The sequence below is a fragment of the Anser brachyrhynchus genome (genome assembly GCF_964034855.1).
Source record: "Anser brachyrhynchus genome assembly, chromosome: 22".
Lineage (NCBI taxonomy): Eukaryota > Metazoa > Chordata > Aves > Anseriformes > Anatidae > Anser > Anser brachyrhynchus.
In genome coordinates this window covers 5,138,152-5,163,197 of record NC_137715.1, presented here as the reverse complement: position 1 = coordinate 5,163,197, position 25,046 = coordinate 5,138,152, and the positions used below count along the sequence as shown (strand labels likewise).

General features: G+C 56.2%; 2 protein-coding genes across 29 annotated transcripts in view; one reads left to right on the top strand and one right to left on the bottom strand.

Moving 5' to 3' along the window:
* The window catches only part of TANC2 (tetratricopeptide repeat, ankyrin repeat and coiled-coil containing 2), a 283,329-nt gene extending 270,149 nt beyond the window's left edge, over positions 1-13,180 (top strand). For all 24 annotated transcript variants that reach the window (XM_080564855.1, XM_080564839.1, XM_080564854.1 and 21 more), the window contains 3 exons: positions 707-853; positions 3,309-3,409; positions 5,500-13,180. In XM_080564855.1, coding sequence (XP_080420981.1) covers positions 707-853; positions 3,309-3,409; positions 5,500-7,456 — 2,205 coding nt within the window. In that variant the 3' untranslated portion in view covers positions 7,457-13,180. The remainder of the gene's footprint in view (positions 1-706; positions 854-3,308; positions 3,410-5,499) is intronic.
* A 128-nt stretch (positions 13,181-13,308) lies between these two features.
* On the bottom strand, positions 13,309-17,996 carry CYB561 (cytochrome b561). Of its 5 annotated transcripts, XM_080564909.1 has the most exons (8): positions 17,878-17,995; positions 16,704-16,873; positions 15,471-15,678; positions 15,119-15,217; positions 14,938-15,041; positions 14,691-14,848; positions 13,770-13,994; positions 13,309-13,468 (listed from the first exon to the last, which is right to left on the bottom strand). In XM_080564909.1, the coding sequence occupies exons 3-7, from the start codon at positions 15,670-15,672 to the stop codon at positions 13,799-13,801; spliced, it is 759 nt and encodes a 252-aa protein (XP_080421035.1). In that variant the 5' UTR covers positions 15,673-15,678; positions 16,704-16,873; positions 17,878-17,995; the 3' UTR covers positions 13,309-13,468; positions 13,770-13,798. The 5 variants fall into 5 exon arrangements, with proteins under 5 accessions (XP_080421035.1, XP_080421033.1, XP_080421032.1 ...); XM_080564907.1 differs by having other exon boundaries at positions 13,309-13,994; positions 16,704-16,858; positions 17,878-17,996; XM_080564906.1 differs by having other exon boundaries at positions 13,309-13,994.
* Positions 17,997-25,046: the final 7,050 nt, after the last annotated feature.

Here is a 25,046-nt window from a genome sequence, read left to right as displayed (position 1 = left end):
CTTAGATGTAGACACCTAATTTCTAGACATCTAAAGTCCAGGGAGATGAATCCCAATCCATTCGTCCAACATCAGAGCCACATCGGTGCCACAATGCTGATCTTTGCTATTGCAGAGGCTTCTCGGAGCCCCAGGATCTCCACCCAAAGCCCAAGGCTTTTTATTTCTCACCTTCCCTAGTGCTTCTTAAGCTTTGAGTTAGACTTAAATGATGTGAAATGCTCGTTCCCAGAGACCAGCTCCTCAGCACAGCCCGTGGAGTCGCGCTGCAAGTGCACGCTGTGTGGCTGCTGGGGCTCTCGCACAGGATCAGCCCCTGAGCTGTTAGCAGGGTGTGAAGGCTGCACCTTCCCATAGGAGGGATGTGGGGTCCTCTCCAGGAATGGGGTAAGGATCACCCAGCTCAACAGACCATTTACCCAGACACCAGATGGAGTTGTATCGAGTCAATTTAACAATTTCTGCGGTTTCCCACTGTAGCTTGACAACGCTGTGTGACGTGGGAGAGCTCAGCTTGCACAAGGCAGCTGCATTCCCTGATCAAATGTTCCTTTGATCAAATGGTCTGGCTTTCCTTCCTAGAAAAGAACTAAATAGTGATGTCATGTTACCTTAACCACACAAAGCATTCTTGGGGCTGTCGAATTCTCTGCAGTGAAGTAAACTCAACCAAAGGATGTGTTTTGACCCGTTCTCCTTCTATTAGAAAGGTAAAGTGAAAGAGGCTGCCCAGCGCTACCAGTACGCTCTCAAGAAGTTCCCCAGGGAAGGGTTTGGAGAAGACCTGAAAACCTTCCGTGAGCTGAAGGTGTCGCTCCTTCTCAACCTCTCCCGATGTCGAAGGAAAATGAATGTAAGTCTCCCCGCTCTCCATGGCCTTATGAGCAAGCTGCCAGCTTCCTGCCTGTGCATAAAGACATGTCCATCCTGTAATTGTGCTTTGACCTCTGAGATCTCTCCTCTGGGTAACCTGCTTGTCCTTCATAGTGCGCTGACATTTTATAATTCAAAAGAAGTAATGATTTAATATGCATTTCTGATGATTAAAAATTCATTGCTATGTTTATAGCTTTTTGAATTTTTTATTACTCCCTTTTGATGATTATGTGAATTGGGGGTGGAGGCATTTTCCAGATTTCTAGGGCAGTGGTGAGGGAGGAGCCAGGAGATGTGCTCCTTTGAATACTAATTAATTTAAAATGAAGGAGCATATGCTTAGGGGGCTAGCACTTCCCCAGGGCAGTGACTCATCCAGAAACACCCCCACATCCTCCCTCTCTTCCCAGAACTGCCATATCACTGTCACTCTCCCTGCTCCAAACTAGCAGCATCTAGCAACAAACTTCTGCAGCATGTCTGTTCTTCCAGCAGACAAGTGCCACCTCCCCCTTGCTCTCCGTTCAGCAACTTTCACCTCTACAACTTTAAAGTCTCTGTAGGCTCAAAAAAGTGAAATCTTCCGCCAAGGCTATGAGCCAGCAATGATTACACTGGAAGGGAGGATGGGATTTTGTGACACGTTCATTTTTTTTTAAGCTATGAAGGAGACAGATGAAAAGCAATGGAAATAAAATCTTAACACTGGTGAACAAACAGCACAGTTTTCAGAAAAAGTGTGAATCTTTTCCTTAAACAAGCCAACTCCCTGCTAAGTCTGTACTTTAAGGACAAGATTCCCAGCTTACTGTTAACAGGGGAATCCCAGGTTTTGTGATAGGGAATCTCAGGGGGCTGTAGTTGCTTCTGCATTTTTTGCACCTATAAGCTAGACTGTAAAGGTACCTACCACTTGACTACGTTTAGTTATTAGACAGTGTCTCTTCAGTAACTGCTACTGAAGATACAAACAGAAGTATTTGCCTGTAGACCAGACTTACAAATTTTCCCCTGTAGATTCAGAAGCAAAAAACTTCTTACTGAAGACTTTTACATATCCAAAACAAATTTCTACTAAACAGCAAAGTGGCAGGTTATGGCATGTGCCTCAGAATTTGACAAAATCACCCAGGACGAGGCACGGTGCTGTTCTGTGGCCTTTTGTGCTTTGGAGGCGTCACCTGGCCCTCCTCCATCTCCCGGTGGGAGTCCAAGCGGAGGCAGTGCCAGGTAGCTCCCACCCCCGTAGCACCCAGGGAGCTGCAGGCAGCGCAGTCCTCACTGCAATTCATTTCTTCCTACAGCAGACACCGCAGTTTGCTCAGATGAATCACGCCGCGAGCTGTTCCAGGCAGGGTGTCCAGATAGGAAACTCCAGCATGGGCACCTTAGGGGAGATTAAACCTCACTCGGGGTTTCGCTGGGTTATGGGTGACCTTACGTCTTCCTGCACAGCTGCTCGGTGCAGGCCAAGTGGCCATGGTGCGCTCACAAACTCCACTTCTAGCCTGGTGGAGTTTGCTTACTAAGTTTGTGAATGAATAAGGAATATTTTTAGGTTCTTTAGCCCTGAGCAGTTCTGGTAGAGAGCCCAAGTCAAGCAGTCCAAAGCTGTGAGTATTTGGATGGGAAATGAAAACCCCTCCACTGGGAGATCTCCTTTGCAGGTGCTCAGCTGAGCTCAGCAGTATGTGTAGCATTCGGGACGAGGGCAAGGGAGGACAGCTGGCATGGTTTGAACCATAGCTGCTGGCCTGACCTCATGGCACTGCCACTCAACAGCACCCAAAGCAGTCTCCCAAGGCAATCTCCATCCCATGTTGTCACCCTCTTCCTCCCCACTCCAAACAAATCTCCCAAGTGTAGGGGAGAGGCAAGGGAACCGTGAAATGGGTGGCAGAGGTAGGAGACCTTTGCCAGGCAAGTCCTGTTTGTAGCTACCAAGGTATCGATAGTCTCATGTAGAGTTTTATTCAGCCCCTCTGAAGTATGTCAGTGTTGCGGAGTGGGAAGCAGAGGGCGTGGGAAAGGTTTCCTATTGCTTTTGACTGTGGAAAAAAATCCTTCATGAGATTACATTCCAGCCTCTGCGAGACCAGATGTTTCCTCAAGACTGGAGGTTGTTGGACAGGGATTGCATGCACTTGTTGGGGACACAATCAATGAGAACGGAGCCAGTGGCACACTGGCCTCCGGTGGGTGCTGACAGCATCTGGCGTTACGGAGAGAGCTTTGAGTCTTTGGGCATGCCATCATAGCACTCTGATCGTAAATGACGTGGAATCCGTGTGAAACATTTCAGTACCATCAAGTTTTCCAAGTTAACGTGCAAAAAAAAAAGTCCACATTAAGTTTGTTTTCTTCCCAGATTGTATATATTTTTATTTCTCTATCTGTCCAATTACTTATCTCCACACCTATTGTAATGACAGGATTTTGGAATGGCGGAGGAATTTGCCACTAAAGCACTGGAGCTGAAACCGAAATCTTACGAAGCTTACTATGCAAGAGCAAGGGCCAAGCGCAGCAGCAGGTGAGGACAGAGAGACAAGTGAGAGGGGCTGGGCTCTTCAAGCCTGGCCGCACCGGTGTGGGCATTCACCATGCAACTCTGTGCAAGTGTCCCCGTGTGAAGAAGTGTCAAAGAAACGTTCATTAATAAGATTACAAAACTCCAAAGTAATACCCTCCCTCGTTCGGTAATTTCTGCAGACAGCTGAATGTGAATGTTTCTGAACTGTTCATCCTAGGTGAACTTTGTCTGAACACCTTACTGCACTGGAAACCTTTACACCTAGCGTGGGTTTTCATTTAAAAATACCCTTTGGTTCAACCACAACTTGGACTCGAAGCAAAATACGATTCATGGAACCACTGTGGCCTGTGCTGTGCCAGAGGGCAGACTGTTAATCACAGTGATTTCTTCTGGCCTTCAAATCTATGAATCTCTCTGTCCTGCAGCACACGTTGCAAGGCAGTGCTGATGACTAGCTGTGCAGTGCCTGTGCAGGTCATGCCAGCCACTGTGCTTCCAGCCATAGTTTGGGCTCAGAGCACTGCAGGCAGCTCCTGGGGCGATGCAGCGCCGGCATTTCTCTGCAGCTCAGACAGAGCCCAGGGGGTGCCCTCGTTCACTGCCCCGAAAGCTGAAAATAGGAGATTTTATTCATTTCAAAACTGATCAATGCCATTCCTAAATGGGCAGGAGGGCTTGGAGTCCTGCCCTCGAGGGCTGGGCATGCTGTCATTGCACGAGTCCCGGTTTTAAACGGGACTCTTTGCACAGCAGTGCAGAGAGTCGCCAGCAGCCGGAGGTTTGTGAAGCCCACCTGTGTACACACGGCAGCCCAGCGGGCAAGGCCACGGTTTGATCTTCCATGCTGGAGCCAACACGTGTAACGGGGCTGCTGGCTGACTTGAGGCCGTGCTGCCAGGTCCACCGGGTCTTGGTGTGGGAGGTGAAGCCGTGACCTTGTGTTCTGCAGAGAAGCCCTGCTGGCTGAGCTGCGCTGACCTCATGCCTTTCCTTTAATGGTTTTCCTCTCCATTGTTTCCAAATTGCTTTAAGGAAGCGTAAAAACTGGGTCGCTTTCCAGATGATATCAGCCTCCACACATACAAGCGGCCTTTTCTCCCCAGGTCTCTCCACCAGAAACCGTTATCACTTTGGCCTTTCTTATTTATTTCCCTGTTTGTGCACAGCAGCACCGCTGAGGTCAGCGCAGTCGGGGGAACGTGGCTTTTCCTTCTTGCCCAGGGTTTTGAATGGGTTCTGCAAAAGCTTGAGCTGGTGTTGGGAGGTGCTGGGGAGTTTTTCTTAGTGACAGAGCAGCAAAGCAGGGCGTCTGCACGTTCAGCCCAAGGCAGGGGATCATCCCCCAGATCACGCTCACCTACAAACAGATGGTTTTGCTCAGAAGCGAACAGCGTCCCTGTAAACGACAACCCCCTTCCCCGAATCCCCACCTTCCTTTACTCCTCACAGGCTAGCCTTGCCATTGCAAAGCCGGCCCAGGGGGGCTTGCAGGCTTGCTAGCATTGCTCGGCTCCTTTATTCTGAAGAAGTTAGCCAAATCCCTTGCAAAATTGCAGAGACAGCCTTGCCTAAAGTGCTGACCCACGGGAACCCTGGCTCTTGGAGCCAGCCGTGACGCTGTGTGGTCTTGGCGGCAGTCACAAGCTAAATTTTCACTGCCGTAAGCAGTTGCAACAAAAGCTGCACTTGTTTACAGCGATGGTGAGCTGGTCTGCTAGTTACTGGTGTGTTGGTTTCCCCTTCGCTAACACAAGGGCAGAGCTCACGGTGGTGCTGTGAGGAGTAATTGATAAGCCTGTATCATGCACTACACAGGACAGGCATTTTTGCTAGTCTGAGTTGTGCCATCTCAGAACTGTATTCCCCTTTTCCCCCAGAATGGCTGGCAGTATTTTCCTTCTGTTTGGCTAAAATAAATCCAAGGGAGGCATGTAAGGCAGAGTTGCAGAGAGGCAGCCAGCTGTAGCGGTCGCACCCGTCTCCCTCAGTAAAACAGACAAGCCACTTAACCCTCAGTAGCCTCCGAGAACGGCTCTGTTCAAATCCAGAGTAATTTCAGTTCTCATTTCTGTCCCTTTGTCAAGCAGGCAGTTTTCAGCAGCCCTGGAGGACCTGAACGAGGCCATCAAGCTGTGTCCAAACAACCGTGAGATCCAGCGGCTGCTGATGCGGGTGGAAGAGGAGTGCAGGCAGGTGCAGCAGCAGCAGCAGCAGCAGCAGCAGCCGCCGCTCCCGGTGGAGCCCGAACCCGAAGCCCAGCACGAAGAGCTGTATTCCGTGCAGGATATCTTTGAGGAGGAATACCTTGAGCAAGATGTCGAAAATGTTTCCATTGGCCTGCAGACAGAGTCCAGGCCAAACCAAGGGCTGCCCATCATCCAGAGCCCACCGCCGTCCCCTGCTCACAGGGACTCCGCCTATATTTCTGGCTCGCCTCTTGGCTCTCATCAGGTCTTTGATTTCAGGTCCAATAGCTCCGTGGGCTCGCCGACCAGGCAAGGGTACCAGTCCACATCTCCTGCTCTGTCTCCGACACACCAAAACTCCCATTACAGACCTAGTCCTCCGCACACTTCTCCTGCGCACCAGGGCTCCTCTTACCGCTTCAGCCCACCTCCAGCTGGAAGCCAAGGGAAAGAATATCAAAGCCCACCGCCTTCTCCTCTCCGCAGAGGCCCTCAGTACCGTGCCAGCCCCCCTGCAGAAAGCATGAGCGTCTATAGGTCCCAGTCCGGTTCCCCAGTCCGTTATCAGCAAGAACCTAGCGGCGTCAGCCAGCTCCCCGGTCGGCCAAAGTCTCCCTTGTCCAAAATGACCCAGCGATCCTTCCAGATGCCCCAGCTGCCCGTGGCGGTGCCGCAGCAGGGCCTGAGGCTGCAGCCAGCGAAGGCCCAGATCGTCCGGAGCAACCAGCCCAGCTCTGCCGTGCATTCGAGTACTGTAATTCCGACCGGTGCTTACAGCCAGGTGGCCCACTCGATGGCCAGCAAATACCAGTCGGCGTCGGGGGAGATGGGGGTTAGTCAGAGCAGGTTGGTCTACCAGGGCTCCATCGGGGGGATCGTGGGTGACAGCAGACCCGTGCAGCACGTTCAGGCCAGTCTCAGCGCGGGAGCCATCTGTCAGCACGGAGGCCTGGCTAAAGAAGATCTTCCCCAGAGGCCGTCCTCGGCTTACAGGGGGGGTATGAGATACAGCCAGACGCCCCAGATTGGGCGAAGTCAGTCCGCTTCCTACTACCCGGTGTGTCACTCGAAGCTTGACCTGGAGCGGACCTCCATTCCCGCCAGCCAGCTTGGCTCTCCGGACGTGTCTCACCTCATTAGAAGGCCCATTACGGTTAACCCCAGTGAAATAAAGCCTCACCCGCCGACTCCGAGGCCGCTGCTTCATTCCCAAAGCGTTGGCCTCCGCTTCTCTCCTTCCAGCAATAGCATTTCATCCACCTCCAACCTGACTCCCAACTTCCGCCCATCTGCTTCGATCCAGCAAATGGAGATCCCTCTCAAGCCAGCCTATGACAGGTCGTGTGATGAACTTTCTCCGGTCTCTCCCACGCAGGGGGGCTACCCCAGCGAGCCAGCACGTTCCCGGACCACACCGTTCATGGGAATCATAGATAAAACCGCTCGGACTCAGCAGTACCCCCACCTCCATCAGCAGAACCGGACCTGGGCTGTGTCGTCTGTGGATACTGTAATTAGTCCTACGTCTCCTGGCAATCTCCCCCAGCCAGAATCATTTAGCCCACCCTCGTCGATCAGCAACATTGCCTTTTATAACAAAACCAACAATGCACAGAATGGCCATTTGCTAGAGGAAGACTATTACAGCCCCCATGGGATGCTGGCCAATGGGTCCCGGGGAGACCTCCTGGAGAGAGTCACCCAAGCCTCCTCGTACCCCGACGTCAAGGTGGCAAGGACACTGCCTGTAGCGCAGGCCTACCAGGACAACCTGTACAGGCAGCTCTCCAGGGACTCCAGGCAAGGGCAGACGTCCCCAATCAAACCAAAGAGACCATTTGTGGAGTCTAATGTGTAAAAGACGCTTGTTGGAGTAAGACCCTTATGTTTTCAGCACACACTTCCAAGCTTGATTTCCATGCATATTATTATTACTATTATTTTTGTTTCTCTTTGGTAGCTACATGATCAAGTTTCTCCGGTACTTTCTGTGTGGTGGTCAAACAGCCATGCACGTGCTCCAGCCCTTCTGTTACCCAGCTGACTGTGAAGCCAACATCAGCCAAGCCAGTATCATTTGCCCAATTCCAGCTAAGTTCCCTCAGTTTTCAGCTGTCAACCAGGATATTTTAGTACGTGGTGTGGGGTAGTCCAGAAATATCCCCTACGCAGTGGGAGGTAACCAGCTCTTTTTCAAGAGACAATCGCGTTTCAATTTAAATTGGTTTCTTTTGTCTCAATGAGCTCTTACACAATTCTGATGAAAATTCCTAGTGGGAACAGAGCAGGGATCCCAGGAGCCTCTTCAGAGGCCGCGTCCGCAGGTCCCCGTGCCAGCCGGGTCGTTTCTCTGCCCGTTTGTCTCTTTGCCGACGAAGAGCGAATGACCCGCGCAGAGCAGGGCGTCGTTTGCTCTGACGCGAGGTAGCTATGCACAGTCACCATCCTGCTTCACCCGGTTTGTAGAATTTTAATCGGAATTGTATTTGTTATTTCACCGCGTAATCTGCCCGAAGGGGTGGGGATCACGAGATGCTTTGCCATTTTGCAGTTTACCTTCCAGGTGCCCCGACGTTGATTTGCTCTGGGGGCATTTTACAGGTTTGCAGAGATTAAAGCTGGCCCTTTGTACGTGTTTTGAGCAGCCAAGGGAATTGGCTAGAAGCCTCTCGTGGACTGGGATTGCAACAACTTCGTCACACCAGTAGCAGATGACTGCACCTCACACATACGACACTGCGTTTTCACCAGGACAGTTTTAATGTTGGGGTTTCCGTTTGGTTTTGGTGTTTTTGTGGGGTTTTGGTTTGTTTGGTTTTAGTTTGGGGGAATTTTTTGGCTCGCGAGGAAAAAAAAAATTGACTAGGAAATCCTGTTCAAGGAGGAAAACTGCAGTTTATTTTTCTGTTTTGATGGGATGCGTAACATGGCATCGTGGCTCCCGAGACGGGAAGGGTCCGAGGCGGTAACGGTGGCCAAGTCCTTCGGCAGCATCGCTTCCCCTCCGCGTGCTCCTGCTCCGGGACACCGTGCCGGAGGGGGGCTGCGCCCCTCTAAGGGAAATGCTGCTTCCTTAGAGCTGCAGGATCCGTTCCCAAAATCCTGGAAAGCGATTGCCCTGTTCCATACCTGCAAGTGGTACAGAGGATGTTTTGCTCCTTAAGGACCTGTAGTTGAAGGAGAGATATTTATAATTTATTTATGCACTCTGTTTCAGGACATTTGGGGGGTTTGGCTGGTTTTCTCTTATTTTTTTTAAATCAAATGCAAATCACGTCAAGACAGCGTGAAAAGCAGGGGACGCTTCCAAAAACCTTTTTACTGAATTTTTGAGTTATTCTCTGGAATTTGGGGGGGGGCTGGAGGGACGCTTCATTTACTGCTGGTTGTTTTGTAATCTGCCTTTTTCAGTTACCAAGGGCGAACGGTCAGACGAGCTGGGGGGAGAGCGATAAACGTGTAGCTTGTTTTAAAGCGAAAATAGTGCCTGTTGCCCAATGCTGAATCTCACCCATATCAACTCCTAACAGCAAAAGGGATTTGGTGCTGAGCAGGAAGAGCGAGCGATACCTTTCGGTGTTTCCAAAGGGCTATGCGAATCCAGCCGTAGATTGAAAAATTCCTTGAACCAAACCGCAGAGCCCAGCCTCAGCTGGTGTAGACGAGCGACGCCGATTTACACCAGCTGATGACGTGGCTCGAAGCTCTAAGCAAACCCTGGCTGTGGTCGGGCTGTCCTGCGCATGGATCAGCACATCTCGTCGTTATCTCACCGCCTCATTTGCTCAGACCAACCCGGGACGCGCGTACCTTGGGATGATGGGGGCTTGTGTCTCATAGACACATTGCGAGTATTCAGGGGGGTTTTCCTCTTCAGGCTTTGGAGATGCTTGCGCTGTTTTGGCTATTTTGTATTTGTCCAAGCCAGTATTTGTATTGAGGTTGGCGTTTTCCTTCTCGAGTGCGGCTCGGCTCTGACCTTTGTTTTCTTACAGGGCTGTAGAGCAGGCTGTAGACTCGGAGACCCCTCGGGAGCGCGGGTCCCGTGGCCGTGCCACCGGTGCACGCCCTGCTGCTCTCCTTGGAAGGGGTGCGATGGTTTTTGTTCCTCTTTTGGAAGTGGTGTGTTCTGCTTTGCAAGGAATAACTGATTTCTTTCCCTCCGTGTACAGCACGCCTAGCTAGCTAGCAACATGCATCCGTGGGTCTGCAGCAGCATCAGTCGTTTTGCTCAAAGCCTCGCTGCCTCCGCTTTCCCAAAGAGTGAGTGGCTTTCTGCCTTGAGTTGCTTCTTTGCAAGGGAAAAGGAACCAAATTCAGCCCCGTTGCTATTTTGTACGGTGGAGTGAGACGTGCTACGGCTATAAGCCGGCGTTCTCAGCTGAGATGCCAACGGGACGGTCCGTGTCGAGGAGAGCGTTGTAAGAACTGCCTGTGCTTTGCTTTGCTATTCACTGCCATGTGGTTCCAGTACTGTACTCCCGAGATGTCCCCTAGCAGCACTTCTGTGTGTAACTTTGGGTTCGTGAAGGTGTTTTAAGGGAACAACGAAACAGCTCACACTTTTACCACTAACACCAAGATGAACGAATGCTGAAATACTGCAGCATGCAGGTTTTTTCACAAGACCACGTGTTACATTTTCACAGGATTCTTGCACTAATGGTTTGCCATCTGTTCTCTCTGTAAATGGGTGCACTTTACTGTTTGAATTTGTTACTATGATAAATACTGGATATTTAAGCGTGAGTAGTGTCTTCATTAGAAAATAGCAAAACAACTCTTGTCTCTTAGTGTATTTTTCAAAAAAGAAAAAAAGAAAAAAGCAATGAATCATAACATTTATAGCACAAGAACTGACTCTTGTATATAAGCATCAACAGATGGAGTAATTTTTAAACACAAAATTATTTGCAGTGGTTTTAAAGCGCTTCCCCAGCAATTCTCTTAGGGACAGCTGAGGCGTGATTGCTGCTGTAGTCGCTGGGCGGGCGAGGAGCACACCTCTCCCTGGAAAAGCTGCTCCTTTCGCAGTCCCATGTGTCCTCAACGTCACGATTCGGGTTTGGCATGGACAAAAGCAGAGGTCATTTCATATTTGCAGTCGTGCGTGGTCCTGTTGTAAAGTGCCCTGATTTCACCCGACGTCCGTTTGCTGTGTCATCTTAGACGTAGACCTTAAAGACACTGCGCTGTATCGGCCGTCCGTGCTATGCCTTTAGCCTCTTTGAATAATTAACATTTGGGACGCTGCTGCCATTCGGTGCCTCCATCCCCTCCCCTGGCTGCCCTGGTGCCACCCGCGAGCCCCTGCCTTGGCAGCAAGTGGGACTCGTCGGGTACACCGAGCAAACCAGATTCTTGGTGATGCTGAAACCCTCCAGATTTGGTTCTTGGGGCGTATTCGGTAGGCGATGCTGGAGCAAACACCTGTATTTAGCCGCAGTACCCACCAGATGTCCCTCACACTCTGCACGCGGTTGCTCGGCACTGGATGTGCCGCAGAGCTGAAATATCTGCCGGCTCGGGGCATCGGTGTCTGCTGCATCGCGGTGTGGCTTCTCCGGTTCTGGTTTGTGTCCCAGGGGGAAAGATGCTCCTGTCCTGGAGGCAGGGAGCCCTGCTGGGTGGGGAGGTTGTGCTGCTCTCCGTACCAGCCAGCTTAGGAATGGCATTAAGGGCTTTGAAAATAGTCGAGAGATCATTATAAAGTGCTTGGAAAAGTAAAAATTTTCCAAAGATGAGGCCCTTGGAGGCTGTCTCCGAAGGTAAAGGCGCAGTGCAGCTGGTGCCACCGCCTCGGTGCTGCTGCTTTGATTCGATGCACGGGAGGGCGAAGGCTGCTGCTGGGCACCCGCGGTGCAGGGGCTTCATCCGAGCGCTGACCTTTGTGTTCTTCTTTAGCGTGGCTGTAAAGAAAACTGCTTATCTAGTGTAAACGTGTGTGTGCATATAACAAATACCTAAGCCATAGTTGGGTTAGGTCCTGAACCAGGGTGGCTATGAAATTTGCAGCGATTCAGTCCCCCCGTACCAAGGTTGTTCTCTATTCAGGGTTACCCAGAAGAAGTCTAGCTAAAACCGAAGTGCCAGCTCCGCCTTATCTCGAGAAACAAGCAAGCCAGCGTGCCTGCTCGTGCTCCACCTTCGTTGCAAAGGTGGGTCCTGGGTCATCTGTTGCAAGGTCTTTGGTGGTTGTACTTTGATTCGTCTTTGGGGGGGTTCCAGACGTCTCCTCTGCTGGGATTAACAGTGTTTAAACAAGGGCTTAGGGTAAGAGCTATCGTCCCTGCTGCGGCACGGCACGGCGCGGTGCGGGGACCTCTGCAGATAAATGCCTTCGCTCCCTTCTGGTTGCTCGACGCGAAGTCTGGTGGGGTGCATTTGGACACAAGCACAATGGTGAAAGTCAATCTGCTTTTTTCAGATTTGCTTGGATAATTGCTGGATTTTCACTCAATCAAACTCTTTTTCTAATTCTAAACCACTAAGGGCTCAATTATTTAGCAAGATGCGTTCGTGTCCAACTCCTGACTGCAGCTGGATCTCACTGGGACTGTTACAGATCCACCCAAGAGAAAACAAAGCTAACACGATCGTCACCACTAAAGCGAACGGACACCAAACAGATCCGCCGTACCCTTCCCTCCTGCTAAGTTTCTAGCTGTCGCGGTACTGGGGAGTCAGCAGCCGGGTCCTGTCCGCCACCATTGCGTCCTGGTCTCTGTAGTCCCGCAAGCTTTGCAAGAAAGACTTTGTCCCTTCTGGGTGACGCTCTCCGGGGAGGCAGGTAGGCTCCGGGTGGTCCCCCCCGGAGGTTTAGCACGCGGGGGCTCGTTCGGTTGGGTGGGGAAGCCTCAGGCCCAGGAAATTCGCTCGCTTCACCTTTGCCTTGCCGTGTGCACTGATTCGCCAGACACCATTAGCAAGCCGAGAGCAGCGCCGTGTGCGTTACGTCCATTTTGTCGCTGCACCGCTAACCCAGAGACTCGTGTGGACTCTTCCAGCACCGCAGGTGTCATTCCTGTCCGGCGTTTTCTTTCCCATAGTGTTGCATTCAGCGTTTTGTCTCTGTTCTGTCTTCACTTCCAAGAGGATCTGAGTTGGTACAAACATGTACAGTACACACACTTTGTGATTTGTACAATTCCCTGGTTGCCATCCTTGAAGACACTTGCTGGGAAGATCTTTAAGACACTTAATTTTCCTTTAGCTTTTCTATAATTCTGATGTAAAGGACTTTCTCTGTACAGTATATTATTCAATGCATGTTCTGTTCTCTCTACTGATATATTGAACACCACACAGTTGTGATATTGTGCAGTGGGGAGAGCAACCCCTGCCGACAGCGGAGGCCTTCGCCTCTCATGTATAAGGAAAGAAGAAAACATATTTTTTCCTTTGCTGTATTTGCTTGAGCAGAGTTTTCTTGTCTGTACATGTGAGCTGTGAGATAGATGTGAAAAGTTCAAAAGAATGCATTTCCCCCCCCGCCCCAATGTATACAGATTGTAATCTGTACAATGAAAACTGTATGTATGAAAAAAAAATGTACTTATTTATAAATGGTTAACACTTGGAAGCTGCCTGCGGACTGGTGTTTTTCCCACCCTGCTGCCCGAAATGTCTCAGCCTCGCGGCTCCTGGGGGGCAGAGGGGCTGATCCAACACCCCAGGTACCCGAAATGATGAGCACAGATGGGAGCCGGGCAGGGTTAGCTGCAAATATTTATTAGGTCAGGAGCATCCACTCTGCAGACAACACATTGCACAGGAAGGGAACACAAACCCATTAAAGTTGCACTGACGTTGCTCTGGGAACCTTTGGTGGCCTCAGCCCCGGCACGTGGCCACGCTGGAGGGGTGCGGGCTGAAAACAAGTAGAAAATCTTCGTGATCGGCACCGTCTGATCCGTTTGGCGTAAAGAAATGGGGATGGGCTTTGGGCTTTGGAGCTTCACGGCAGGGAAATGCAGGCTGTGAGCCTGAGGTCACCAGGGCAGAGCCTGGGGACCCCGTGTGCAGCGGCACCTCCGTCCCCACGCGGGTCAGGGGATGCTCGGGGTGCACGGGGGGGGTCCCCGGGAGCTGCACGGAGCCCCGAGCAAAGGCTCTGCTCACCGGCACCGGGCACGAAGATGGGGGGGGGCGCAGGGACATCCGACACCCACCCCTGCTGGGGACGGGGGAGCCGGGGCTGTCACTGGCTGCCACCGGGGCTCTCGCCCTCCGTGAGGGTCTTGAAGTCCATGGAGAGGGCCAGCTCCTCGGCCAGCGGCGGGCGCTTCCACTCGTCCCGCGTCAGCACGTAGCCCACCACCAGCCCGAAGGCCACCAGCAGCAGCCCCACGGTGTTGGCCAGGACACCCTCGGGCACGAATTGGCTGTAGGAGTCCCTGCGGGCACGGAGAGGGATGCTCGAGCCTTGGGCCGTGGGTGGCCTGGCCCTGCCCTGGCTGGGATCCCTTCCGTCCTCATCCTCGTCCTCCTGGAGGAAGGTGGAGTGGCCCCAAAGCTGAGCACGGGCACCGGGAAATGTCCCCTGCCCCCAAATCTGAGCAAGGAGTAAGGCTGCTGCTTGTTTGGGTAATAGCAGGGAGAAGGGGGGCACAGTCCTACGGACCCGGCCATGGGCAGCCCAGAGCCCCCCCACCAGCTGAGCTCCCCCGGCCACAGGGAGGGGGCTCCTGGGGGGGCGCCCCGTGGCCGTGTCCCCACAGTGCTGGGGCAAGGGGGGACCCCAGCCTGCAGCCCGATGGGCAGTGGGCTTTCAGGGGACAGGGACATCCCCGTGTCCTCCAACCAAGCTTCCCACGGGGTTCTGCAAACATCTGGCAGCAGAGAGGCGGCAGCGCTTGCTGCGTTCCCCACCAGGAGCAAAGAAGAAGCTGAGCAGTATGCGGCCCCCGTTCAGCATCATCTGGAAGTGACTCAGCAGCAGCAGAACTGAAACCCTCGGGGGGGATCAGAGCCACAGAACCTCAGCCCGGGCAGGGGCCAGGCCCTGCCCTGCGGGGCTGGGGCTGGAGCAGCACTTTTGGGGGGGCTGGGGGCTATTAACACCCCCCCCACACCACAAGTCGTTCACCCACCTGATGTTGAAGAGCAGCATCTCGGTGATGCCCAGCAAGCAGGTGGCGATGGAGAGGGCAAAGAGGGCGATGCCGAAGAAGATGTGCTGGGGCTTGTAGCGGCTGCGCAGCGAGAAGGACGCGCCGGGGGCCAGGAAGAAACCGCACCCCAGGAGCCACTGTGGGGTGCAGGGGTGTCAGGGGGTGCTGGGGGCCCTGTCCCTGTCCCCCCCCCCCCCCAGGGGTGCTGGGGCTCCCCATCCCTCACCTGCACAAGGTAGAGCACGAAGGCGGCCATCCCGCACCAGCTGTGCAGGCTGTACATGTCGGCGATGCCCTTGGCGCGGTGGGACTCGAAGACCGCGACGATGCCTGCGGAAAGGAGCCCGTTACACCGCCGGGGCCGGATCCGCCCCCCCCCCCCAATCACCCCCACCCCCAGCACCCACCCACGAGGGCGATCACCAGCGCCAGGCCGTGGAGCAGAGCGTGCAGCGTCTTGGTGGAGCGCTTGGCTTCGTTCCTGAACACCCGGTAGACCAGAAGAGCTGATGGGGAGAGGGTGGGTGAGTGCTGGGGCAGCACCTGGGGGTCCCCCCAGCCTCGCTGGGACACCCCCCATCTCCCTGGGGTGCTGCGCACGGGTGTGGGGCTGGCCAGAGCGTCTCCCCAACTTCATTTACCACCACTCTGCCCCCTTCACCCCCCATCCCGGTGGGGGGGGTGGCTGCACCTCAGGGGGCTTTGAAGGCTGCCGGAGGATGGGGATGGCCGAGTGCCCTCCCCGCGGCCCCTGCTCACCGTCACCTTGGAGGAAAACCATGCCCAGCACCATGCAGAGCGGGTGGACGTTGAACTGCAGCTGGCCCTGCCAGGCCACACCACCCCGGTAGCGGCCCAGCCACGCTCCCGTGGCCGCCAGCAGCGTCAGGCCCAGCAGCTGCGACACGGCCACGTATGCCGAGAGCCCGGTGGGGCTGGCGGACGGCTGAGCCCCGTCCATGCCGGCCTGTGGGGACAGAGAGGGAAGGCAGCGAAGCCACGGGCCGGTGGCCGCGGTGCCCACCCTGGTGGCTGTGGTGCCCACCCCGCAGCAGCAGCACCCACCCGGCCCTCACCTGCCACGGGGCCCCCGATGCTTCCTGGTGCCGCTGCGTCACCTGCGCCCGGGGGTGGCTCCCGGCTGCCACGGCACGCCCGGCCCCGAGCTGCTGGCTCCTGTCCCCTCCTGTCCCCTCCTGCTGCCCTCCCGGCCTTCAGACCCTGTCCCTGCTCTCCTGTCCCCTCCCCGTGCTCCCAGCCCTGCTTCTGCCCCAGCCCCCCCGGCCCCCAGCGTCCCTGTGCTCATGCCCCATCTGTTCTGCCCCCCCTTTCTCCTGCCCCAGCCACCCAACTGCGCTGTCCCTCCCATCCCATCCCCACCCCTACATCCCCATCCCCCTCACCCCCATCCCATCCCTCCATCCCCATCTCTATAGCCCCATCCTTCCCCCCATCTCCCCATCCCCATCCTTCCACCCCATCTCCCCATCCCTCCATCCACATCCTTCCCCCATCCCTCCCTCCCCATCTTCCCATCCCCATCCTTCCCTCCCATCTCCCAATCCCCCCATCCCCATCCTTCCCCCTATCTCCCCATCCCCATCCTTCCCCCCATCCCTCCATCCCCATCCTTCCCCCCATCCCCGTCCCCCCATCCCCATCCTTCCCCCTATCTCCCCATCCCCATCCTTCCCCCCCATCCCCGTCTCCCCATCCCCATCCTTCCCCCTATCTCCCCATCCCCATCCTCCCCCCCCCATCCCCATCCTCCCCCCCCATCCCCATCTCCCCATCCCCATCCTTCCCCCATCTCCCCACCCTCCATCCCCATCACAGCACCCTCCCAAACCCCTATTACAGAAAAGCAGCACAGGGACCAGCGATGCTGCTCAGGGCCCCACAGGCCCCCAAAGCGGCGGCCCTTGGGGACACGAGGCCGAGCAAGCCCCAGTGTCAGTGGACACCACAGATCTGCCCCCCCCCATGACCCACCTGCACCCTCTTTGTCTTGGGTTATCCCACGGGGATCTGAGCCGCTTCCACCAGCACGGCCACCGCTCCTGCTGCCCGTCCGTGGGGGCCACCAAGTCGCAGCCCCAGGGCCACCTCTGTCCCCGTCCCCGCCGCCACTGCCTCTGGGGGCCGGGCTGCGACACAGAGCACTGCCAGGACCGGGGGCGCAGGGGGGGACGGGGGGGGGGACGGGGATGCATTAAGACAACGCACACACTTTATTCCCAGCCACCTTTATTGGATCAGCCGGCTAAGTGGGTTAGGGGAATTGGTTTATCCCATTAGGTTTCACTGCAAATGTCGCCTGCCTGCGTCCAGCCCCAGCGCCCGGGGCCACCGAGGCTCTGGGGGACGCGCCAGGGAGCAGGGCAGGGTGGGGGGACCACAGGAGGCAGGGCCCCCTCCCTGTCACACAGTGGGACCCCAAAATCCCCACCGCTGCCGGTGGCACCCTTGGGTCCCCGTCCTGCCCCGTTTGGCCTCGAGGCTGGCGGAAGAGCACCCACGGCCCAGGGCGCAGCCTCGAGCGCCAGCTTCAAACATCGGGGTGCTGCTGGTGTGCTGCAAGGGGACAGCCCCGTCCCCAGCCACCCAGGGACCAGCAGCGGCCCCTTAGCCCCCAAAATGACCTGTCCTCAGCCCCCAAAACAACCCCGAGCATCAGCAGAGCCAGAGGTGAGCAGACACCCACCCCCCCCGTCCCCCCCCACCGAAGCAACAGGTCAGTGGCACAGCAGGTAACCCCCCCCCCCCCCCCAAAAAAATGCTGCCCCCTCCCTGTGTCCTCCCCCCTGCGATGGGGACCTGCCTGTCCCCGTGCCACAGGGTCCCCTTGCAGCCACCCAGGGCAGCCCCCAATCCTCCCCCAAAGCCCCCTTATTCGGGGGGGGGGTGTCTTTGCTTAACCCCCCCCCATGTTGTACTGGGGGGGGGAGACATCACACAGCCCAGCAGCCCTTCACTGTGGCCTCTGGCTGAGGTCCCCCCAAAATCCCTGTTTGGGGCGGGGTCCCCACAACAGTTTCATGCAGGGGAGGGATGAGTGATGCTTTGGGGAAGGTTTTTTTTTTTTTTTTTGGGGGGGGGGGGAGACACCCAATCTCCACGGCACAGCCCCCACCCCTGTGCCCCCCCCACCCCCCCCAAGCCCTACCTGCAGGTGCCGGGTGCTGCCAGGCCCAGCGGTGACAGCGGCTGAGCGAGGGACAAGGCCAGCACCGCGTTGGCAAGGCAACGGAGCGATGGCAAGGCGAGGGGGGGCTGCCCCCCCCCCCCAGCATGGCTGCAGAAGGAGGGTGCCGTGGCACCGCCGGCGGGCTGGGGAGGCTGCAGGAACTGGGGGGTTGGGGGGGGGGGGCTGCAAAATGGCGGGGACGGTCCCCAAGGCTCTGAGTCAGAGCCAGGGTGTGTGGTGGCTGCGTGCCCACCCCCTCCGTCAGCTGTGCCAGGGCCTGTGCCCCCCCCCCCCATTGCTCCTCAGGTGATGCAGCCACCCCTGGGGAGCCCCCAAATGACCCCCCCAAAAATTCTGGGATCCCCCCCCCCCCCCAACAACCTGGCGTCAGCCCCCACCCAGCCCAGGCCCCCACCCCAGCTTTACGACCGTCGTTTTTTTAATTCGAGCAGCACTAACGAGGGGCTTGATGTAATTAACTCCCGCTCATCGCTTGCACCCACAGCAGCAGCATCAGGGGGATGTTTAAGGGCTTGTGTGGGGCCCTCGGCAGGGCTTTGGGTGATGGGGGGGGGGGGGGGGACGTGTCCCCGACCACCCCCCCCCCCGCTCCCCCGGGAGCCCATCGGGCACAAGTGGCCGCATCCTGCGGTCCCCTTGGGACACCCCCGGGAGAGAAAAGCCCTGGGAGGGGAGAGGCAGTGGGGGGGCATCCCAAAACTCCCCCCAGCCCCATTTTTGTGCGGGGTGTGCGCGTGTCACACGGTGCCACTAGGTGTCACCAGGAGCCCGCGGTGCGCAGCGCCCTGGGACCTGGAGCCGCTGCTGAGACCTGGAGCACCCCTGGGAGCTGGAGCACCCCGGGGGCATGGCGCACCCCTAGGACATGGAGCACCCTGCAGCACCCTCAGATCTGGAGCACCCTGGACCCTGGAGCACCTCAAGACGTGGAACACCCATGGGAGCCAGAGCACCCTGGGCCCTGCAGTAGCTGGTGGGACCCGGAGCACCTCGGGAGCCAGAGCACCCTGGGCCCTGGAGCACCCCTGGGAGCTGGAGCACCCCTGGGAGCTGGAGCACCCCTGGGAGCTGGAGCACCTACCTGGGGCATGCCGGGTCCTGGAGCAGCCGGTGGGACCCGGCCCTGCAGCTCAGGGACAGGGCTGTCCCACACAAGCCCCTTCCCTCAGAAAGGGGCTGAGGGCTCCCGCAGGGCTGCTCCTACCCACCCGGCCTGCAAAGACCCCTCCCCAGAGCCCCCCAGATCCACAGCAGCCTCCCCCTAGCATCGGGCACTCATCCACCTGGGGCGGTGCCAGCCCCCATCACCACCAAGTGAAATCCCCGTCCCTGGTGGAAACCCAGCACCCCGAGAGCCAAGTCCAGTCCCTGCAGCACAGGAGAGCCTCAGGTGCAGGAGCCCCAAACCCTCATCCCTGCAGAAATGCAGCCGGGGAGCTGCTGCGACCTGAGACCAGGCGCTATCACAGCCAAATTCCTGCCGATGGAATCGACCGAGTCAGCTGGAAGGGTCCTATAAACATCACCAGGTCCTACTGATGCCCACTTCAGGGCAAACCAACAGCCAGGGCCCATTATTACGGGCGTTATCTTGAACACTGCCAGGCACAGGGCACCAACCACCTTGCTAGGAAGCCTGTGTCCGTGTCTCACCACCCTCACGGTGTAGATATTTTTCCTAAACTCTGGTCTGACCCTCCCTGGTGCAGCCTCGTGCCGTTCCCACGTGTCCTGTTATCGGTGCCGAGGGAGAGGAGATTGGTGACAAGGGAGCAGAGATTGGTGACAAGGGGGCAGAGACCAGTGATGGGGCAGAGAACAGTGACAAGGGGGCAGAGACCGGTGACAAAGGGGCAGGGACTGGTGACAAGCGGGCAGAGACCAACACCTGCCCCCCATTTCCCTCCCCAGGGAGCAGCGAGGGCACCTCGCAGCCCCCTTTTCCCCAGGCCGGACAGCCCAAGCATCCTCAGCCCCTCCTTGCAGGACTTGCAGGGCCCTCACACCAGCTTTGTTGCCCTCCTCTGGGCCCTCTCAAGGCCCTTCACACCCTTTTTGAATTGTGGAAGCCTGAGCTGGAGACACTATTCAAGGTGAGGCCGCACCAGCAGTAAACATAGCGGGAGAATCCCCTCTTCTGACAGGCCGGGGCTTCCTGCACCCCAACACGGGGTTTGTCCCCTTGGGTGCCAGGGCACCCAGGTCCCCCCTTGGGCCCCACTGCCTGGCCAGCTCCTCACCCCCCTGTCTCACAGTGGGGCCATGTGTCCAGAAGGATGCTGTGAGGGACGGTACCAAAACCTTACCAAAATCCAGCCCCATCGCACCCACCAACTGCCCTCCATCCACCACAGGGGTGACTTTGTCATGGACAGAGATAAAATCGCCAAGGCAGGCTTTTCCCTTCCCTGTCTACGCCTCCCAAGAGCTTTGTGCTCTAAATGCCTCCCACTACCCCCCAGGACAATTTTCTCCACAACTTTTCCAGGGGCTGGGCCAGGGTAACGTAACGGGTCTGCATCTCCCTGGGTCTTGCCTCGTGCCCGTTTTGTAGCTGGGCATAGTCCTGACTTGCCTCCAGCTGGCAGGATCCTCCCCAAACTCCCAAGACCTTTGGTAAATTGTTTGGTAAATGGTTTACCAGAGCTAATCTAAGCCATAAAACCTGCCATAAACTGCAAACCTTTAGCCGCTGGGCTGCACACCATGGCAGGGGTCAGCCGCGTTTGGGGTCAGAGTGGAGGGAGGATTTCCCCTCCGTGGCTGGGCTGAGACCCTCAGAAAACCCTCCAAGGGGATGAGCTTGGGGGTCTTCTTTTAGGATATTTCCAAATGTTTGCCAACGGGCCCCTGAACCTGCTGGGCACAAGGGGATGCGGCGGTGGCCGATGTGGGGACACCCCAGGCCCTGCCACCACAGCAGGCACGCTCCTCTCCCCAGGGCTAGCCAGCGATTTGTAACCAGCTCTTTAATTAGCGACGTTGCTGGGGACATAATGGGTTTATTAAATCTGCCTGTGGCTGGTGGTAATGAAATCCTCCCCGTGATGCTGGGAGCAGAGCCGGTGCTGGTGGTGGCCGTTCCCAGCTGTCCCCGCTGCGTAACACCCCCGGCTCTCCTGGGGCTCCTCTGCTTTTTTTTTCTGGGGGTCCTGGCACATGCTGGGGATGCTGAGCACCCACAGACCAATAGGAGCCCACTAAATCGGTAATCCTTCATAAAACCAGCAGTTCCTGCCCTTCCCCAGCTGCTGGCCCCTTCCCCTGCCTCTGCCTGAGCTTATCAAATTACCATTCTGCTGATCTAACCCATCACTTGTGTGTTTTTTTTCCTTTCTCCCCCTAAATGAAGTTTTTATCGCTAAGAAATGCTAATTTGCAGGATGCCTCCCCAGAGGAGTGTTTCAAGAGCCCAGCTGGCAAAGTCGGACTCATTGGGGGTGGGGGACAATGCTCCCAGACCCACCCTGGGCTCCCTGGGGGAACTGAGCTGCCCAACACCCCAGCCGCAGCAGTTCCCCAGCAAAACCCCAAACCCGGGTCAAAATTACACTTTTCTGCCAAATGCAAGGAGAAAAAGCTCTGCTTGAAGGCTCTGTGGCTGCCAGTGGGGCTGTTGGGTGCAGCTTAGGGCCCCAAGGGATGACCTCTTTGCACACCCCTGGCTGATTCCCCCAGCAGGGATTTGGTTTTTAGGGGACTGCAGCACCCCCAGCACGGCCGGATCTGGCCCCGTCCCTGTGCCAAAGGCAGCACCCGGGGCCTCGGTTTCCCCAGGGTTGGTTCCAGTTGCCCCAGGCTTGGTCCCAGTTGCCCCAAGGTTGGTCCCAGTTGCCTGGGATCCTACAAAGGCTGGACAAGGGGTGATTCCCGTTGGGACAAACCCACCCCAGTCGGGTTCCCCCAAAGCAGGGATTGGAGCAGCCCAGCTGGCAAAGGGCACAGCTCCCTGTTTTTCTCCCGGCACCAATTAATCCGCCTTCTCCTCCTTGCTGGGAACAGAGCTCAGCTGAGGACGGCTGGCGATAAGATCGGCGCAGCAAGTGCAAACACTTCATCACTTTCCGAAGAGGCTGAAGGCTCATTTATGGCCATTTTAATAGCTGCTTGGATAAACACCAGCGATAACCTGCGCTGGACGTGCAGCAGATGATTAATGCACCCACAGCAGTCACGCTCGCTCGCCTTGGGGCTGGGATTGTTTTCTGTTATTAAGGAAGGAAAAAAAAATAAATAAATAAAAGGAAAAGCGTGGACCTTGCCATATATTTGGGGGTTGATGCATGGTTGTGGAGAGAACATGCTGGGCTCTTCCATCACCCTGCAGCAGCTGGAGAGAAAGGGTGGGTGGAAGGTGAGGGATGGGGGTTGGAGGACATGGGATGAGGGATGGAGGACAAGGGATAAGTGATGGAGCACAAAGGATAAGTGATGGAGGACAAGGGGTAAGTGATGGAGGACAAGGGATGATTTCTGGCTCTCACTTCTCCCCTCTGGTGCTCCTGGCCACGTGCCCTGCACTGGTCTCATCTCCTGCACTGCAGCCAGGAAACTCCCCAGGGGCTAACCTCTGGGGTCTTGCTTTTATTTACAACCCTCCCAAGACACTGCCATCATTTAGGGGCCCCGAGCCGACGGCTGCCCCCTGCGTGCCACTTTCTGGGGGACGTGCAATGTCACGGCGCATCCTTGGGCTGTTGGCGCTGCTCCCAGACAGAGCTGGAGGAGCTCCCATGGTGAAATCCAACCTCCACCCCTTTCCCATCTCCATCCCTTTCCCATCTCCATCCCTTTCCGATCTCCATCCCTTTCCCATCTTCACCCAGCCTCACCAACCTGCTCGGTGCCATGAGGGCAGGGACACACACAGTCATGCTGGCGTGTCCCCTTCTGCTGCCACTGGCCATAAACCCCTGCCCTGTGGCTCTGTGAGAGGCGTTTCCCAGGGCAGGGCTGAAATCTCGCTGATAAGGAGCATTTCTGCTGCGTTCAGCCCCAGCAAGATCTGAGTGTGCTCTTTTGGTGATAAGTAGGTGCTGCGGGGTGGCTTTAACGATGGGGCAAGCTCCCTGCCACGCACTGCACCCCAGCCCAGGGAAGGGCTTTAAATGGCACTTTTAGGCAAGAAATGACTGAAAAAAAACCCTCAATGAATCTATTTTTTTTTGCAGCCAGCAGTGCACAGAGCGAGAGCTCCTGTCCCCAAGCCCGGGTGACAGAGCTGCACGGTCACCCCATGGCACCGCATCCACTCAAATCCCACTGGACTGGGTTTACTCTTATTGCTGTTGTTGTTGCTGCCTTGCACTGGCCACAGCAGTTATTCTAATAGTTTGTAATTATTTTAGCACCTGCAGGTCTGAAATGAACTGCCACATTGCTTGGGTTGCTTCATTTCTTTTTTTTTTTTTTTTTGCAGGATGAGAAAAGAGCTGTTTAGATGAAAAATTTGGAGCGGAGACATGTTTTCCTCTCGCTCATGGCAACGTCACAGCATCTGGGAAAGCAGCTTAGTGAATTATGCGCTATGATAATTGATTGAATTCATCAGTAAATAAAGCAGCATCATTTAGAATCGCGGTCCAGAGAGCGAGGAAAAATTCCCCGTGCAGGGATTTTACGAGCTGGTGCAGAAGCCATTGTGCCCACAAAACCACAGCAATGGGGAAAATTAACAGACGAGGGGCCACACCCCCCAAAAAAAAGCTCTTTTTTTTGGGATAAACCCTCAGCAAACCCTTTCTCTCATCTCCAGAAGCTCCTTGGTTGCTCAAACAGAGGGATGGGTCAGGCAGGAGTTTTGAAGCGCCCTTGAATGCTTTGAGAAATAGGATGGGAGCATTAAAATGTGGATTTTAATGAAAGAAAAGGAAAACTGGCTCGAGCATTCCCAGCCAGAGGTTGTAAGGTGGGCTTGCACCTGGCAAAAACCCCCAAATCTTCTCATCTAGCACCTGGGTTATCCCTAAATCTGCTCCGTCACACACCTCCCTGCTCACCTTCAGCCCTCTCCAATCACACCACTGTCACGGCAGATACCTTACAAATCTCCTGAGAAGTATTTGGTGTTAAACTCCTTATTTCTGCCTGATTTGGGGGTCTCCGGGTCCAGGGGCTCATCTCCCATGTCCTTCACTCCGTGGGGCCACGGGCTGGGAGATTCGGTGGGTCTGGCAAGCCAAGGAGCTTGTTAAAGACGAGGAAAGCAAACTGCACTTCTCAAGCAGCGTCCTGCCGCGGGCATCCTTGCTGCAGGACGTTTGGGGTTTATCTGAGCACTTCTGGTCCCTTTTCTTCCATCGGGCACCAGGGCTCTCGCTCTGATGCCGGGAGCCGGCTGCGGTAACTCTCCGGCACGGCACACGTGTCCGTGCACATGTGCTCTGGGGGAGTGGGGGGGGGGGGAGGCTGTTTTGCTGCAGATTTTGATGGAAATGCGAGCGGATGGGAAGCATCCTCCCGGCTGGGGCAGCCGCCGGGGACACCACGGCTCGCCCAGGAGCCCACGTCACCCCGCAGCCCCGCGGCCGCCATCGGTTCAGCATCCGTCTCCGTGGCAACGCATCCTTCACGTCCTTGTTGCCTCCGGTCTGCATCGCCGGCAGCCCTGGGTACCCCCCAGCTGGGGCCCCTGCCCCCCATCGCCCACCCCGGCACCCCCAAATTGCATTGTATGGGGAGAGGGAGTGTGGGGACCGGTCGGTTTTGCACCCGTGGGTGTCTCTGGGCCCATCCTTGGCTGGTGTTTGGGAATGTCGTGGCTTCGGGGCAGCACAGAGCCACCAACGCATGTCCTCAGGCTTGCAGACATCTCACCTGCCTTCCTGGACCTCAGCTGCTTCACCTGACCGCACTGTCCCACGTGTAGGTGGCTTTTCAGTCTGCTCCCAGCTGGGGATATTTAGGATGGGATGCCACCAAGCTGCGGGCATCCTTGGGAATGCAGCCGCCGAGAGGACCCCTGCCCAACACAAAGTCCCGCAGCACCATCAGCGCCTTGGAGGATGCTCAGATGCATCGACCGTGGGCACCCCAGTGCGCTGCTCCCCTTGGAAAAGGGCCCCAAACTGCGCTCGTTGGGGTCACCGCGTACCAACACCACGCTGAGGTTGCAGAGCCCATTTTGG

Bases quoted from the DNA above. Each gene is read 5' to 3' on its own strand.
- CYB561 (XM_080564907.1), bottom strand. From the start codon at position 15,672: ATGGACGGGGCTCAGCCGTCCGCCAGCCCCACCGGGCTCTCGGCATAC. The intron at 15,042-15,118 runs GTGGGTGCTGGG...TCCTTTCCGCAG, and splicing joins GCTGGTGATCGCCCTCGTGG to GCATCGTCGCGGTCTTCGAG. The intron at 14,849-14,937 runs GTGAGGGATGGG...TGCACCCCACAG, and splicing joins TCGTGCTCTACCTTGTGCAG to TGGCTCCTGGGGTGCGGTTT.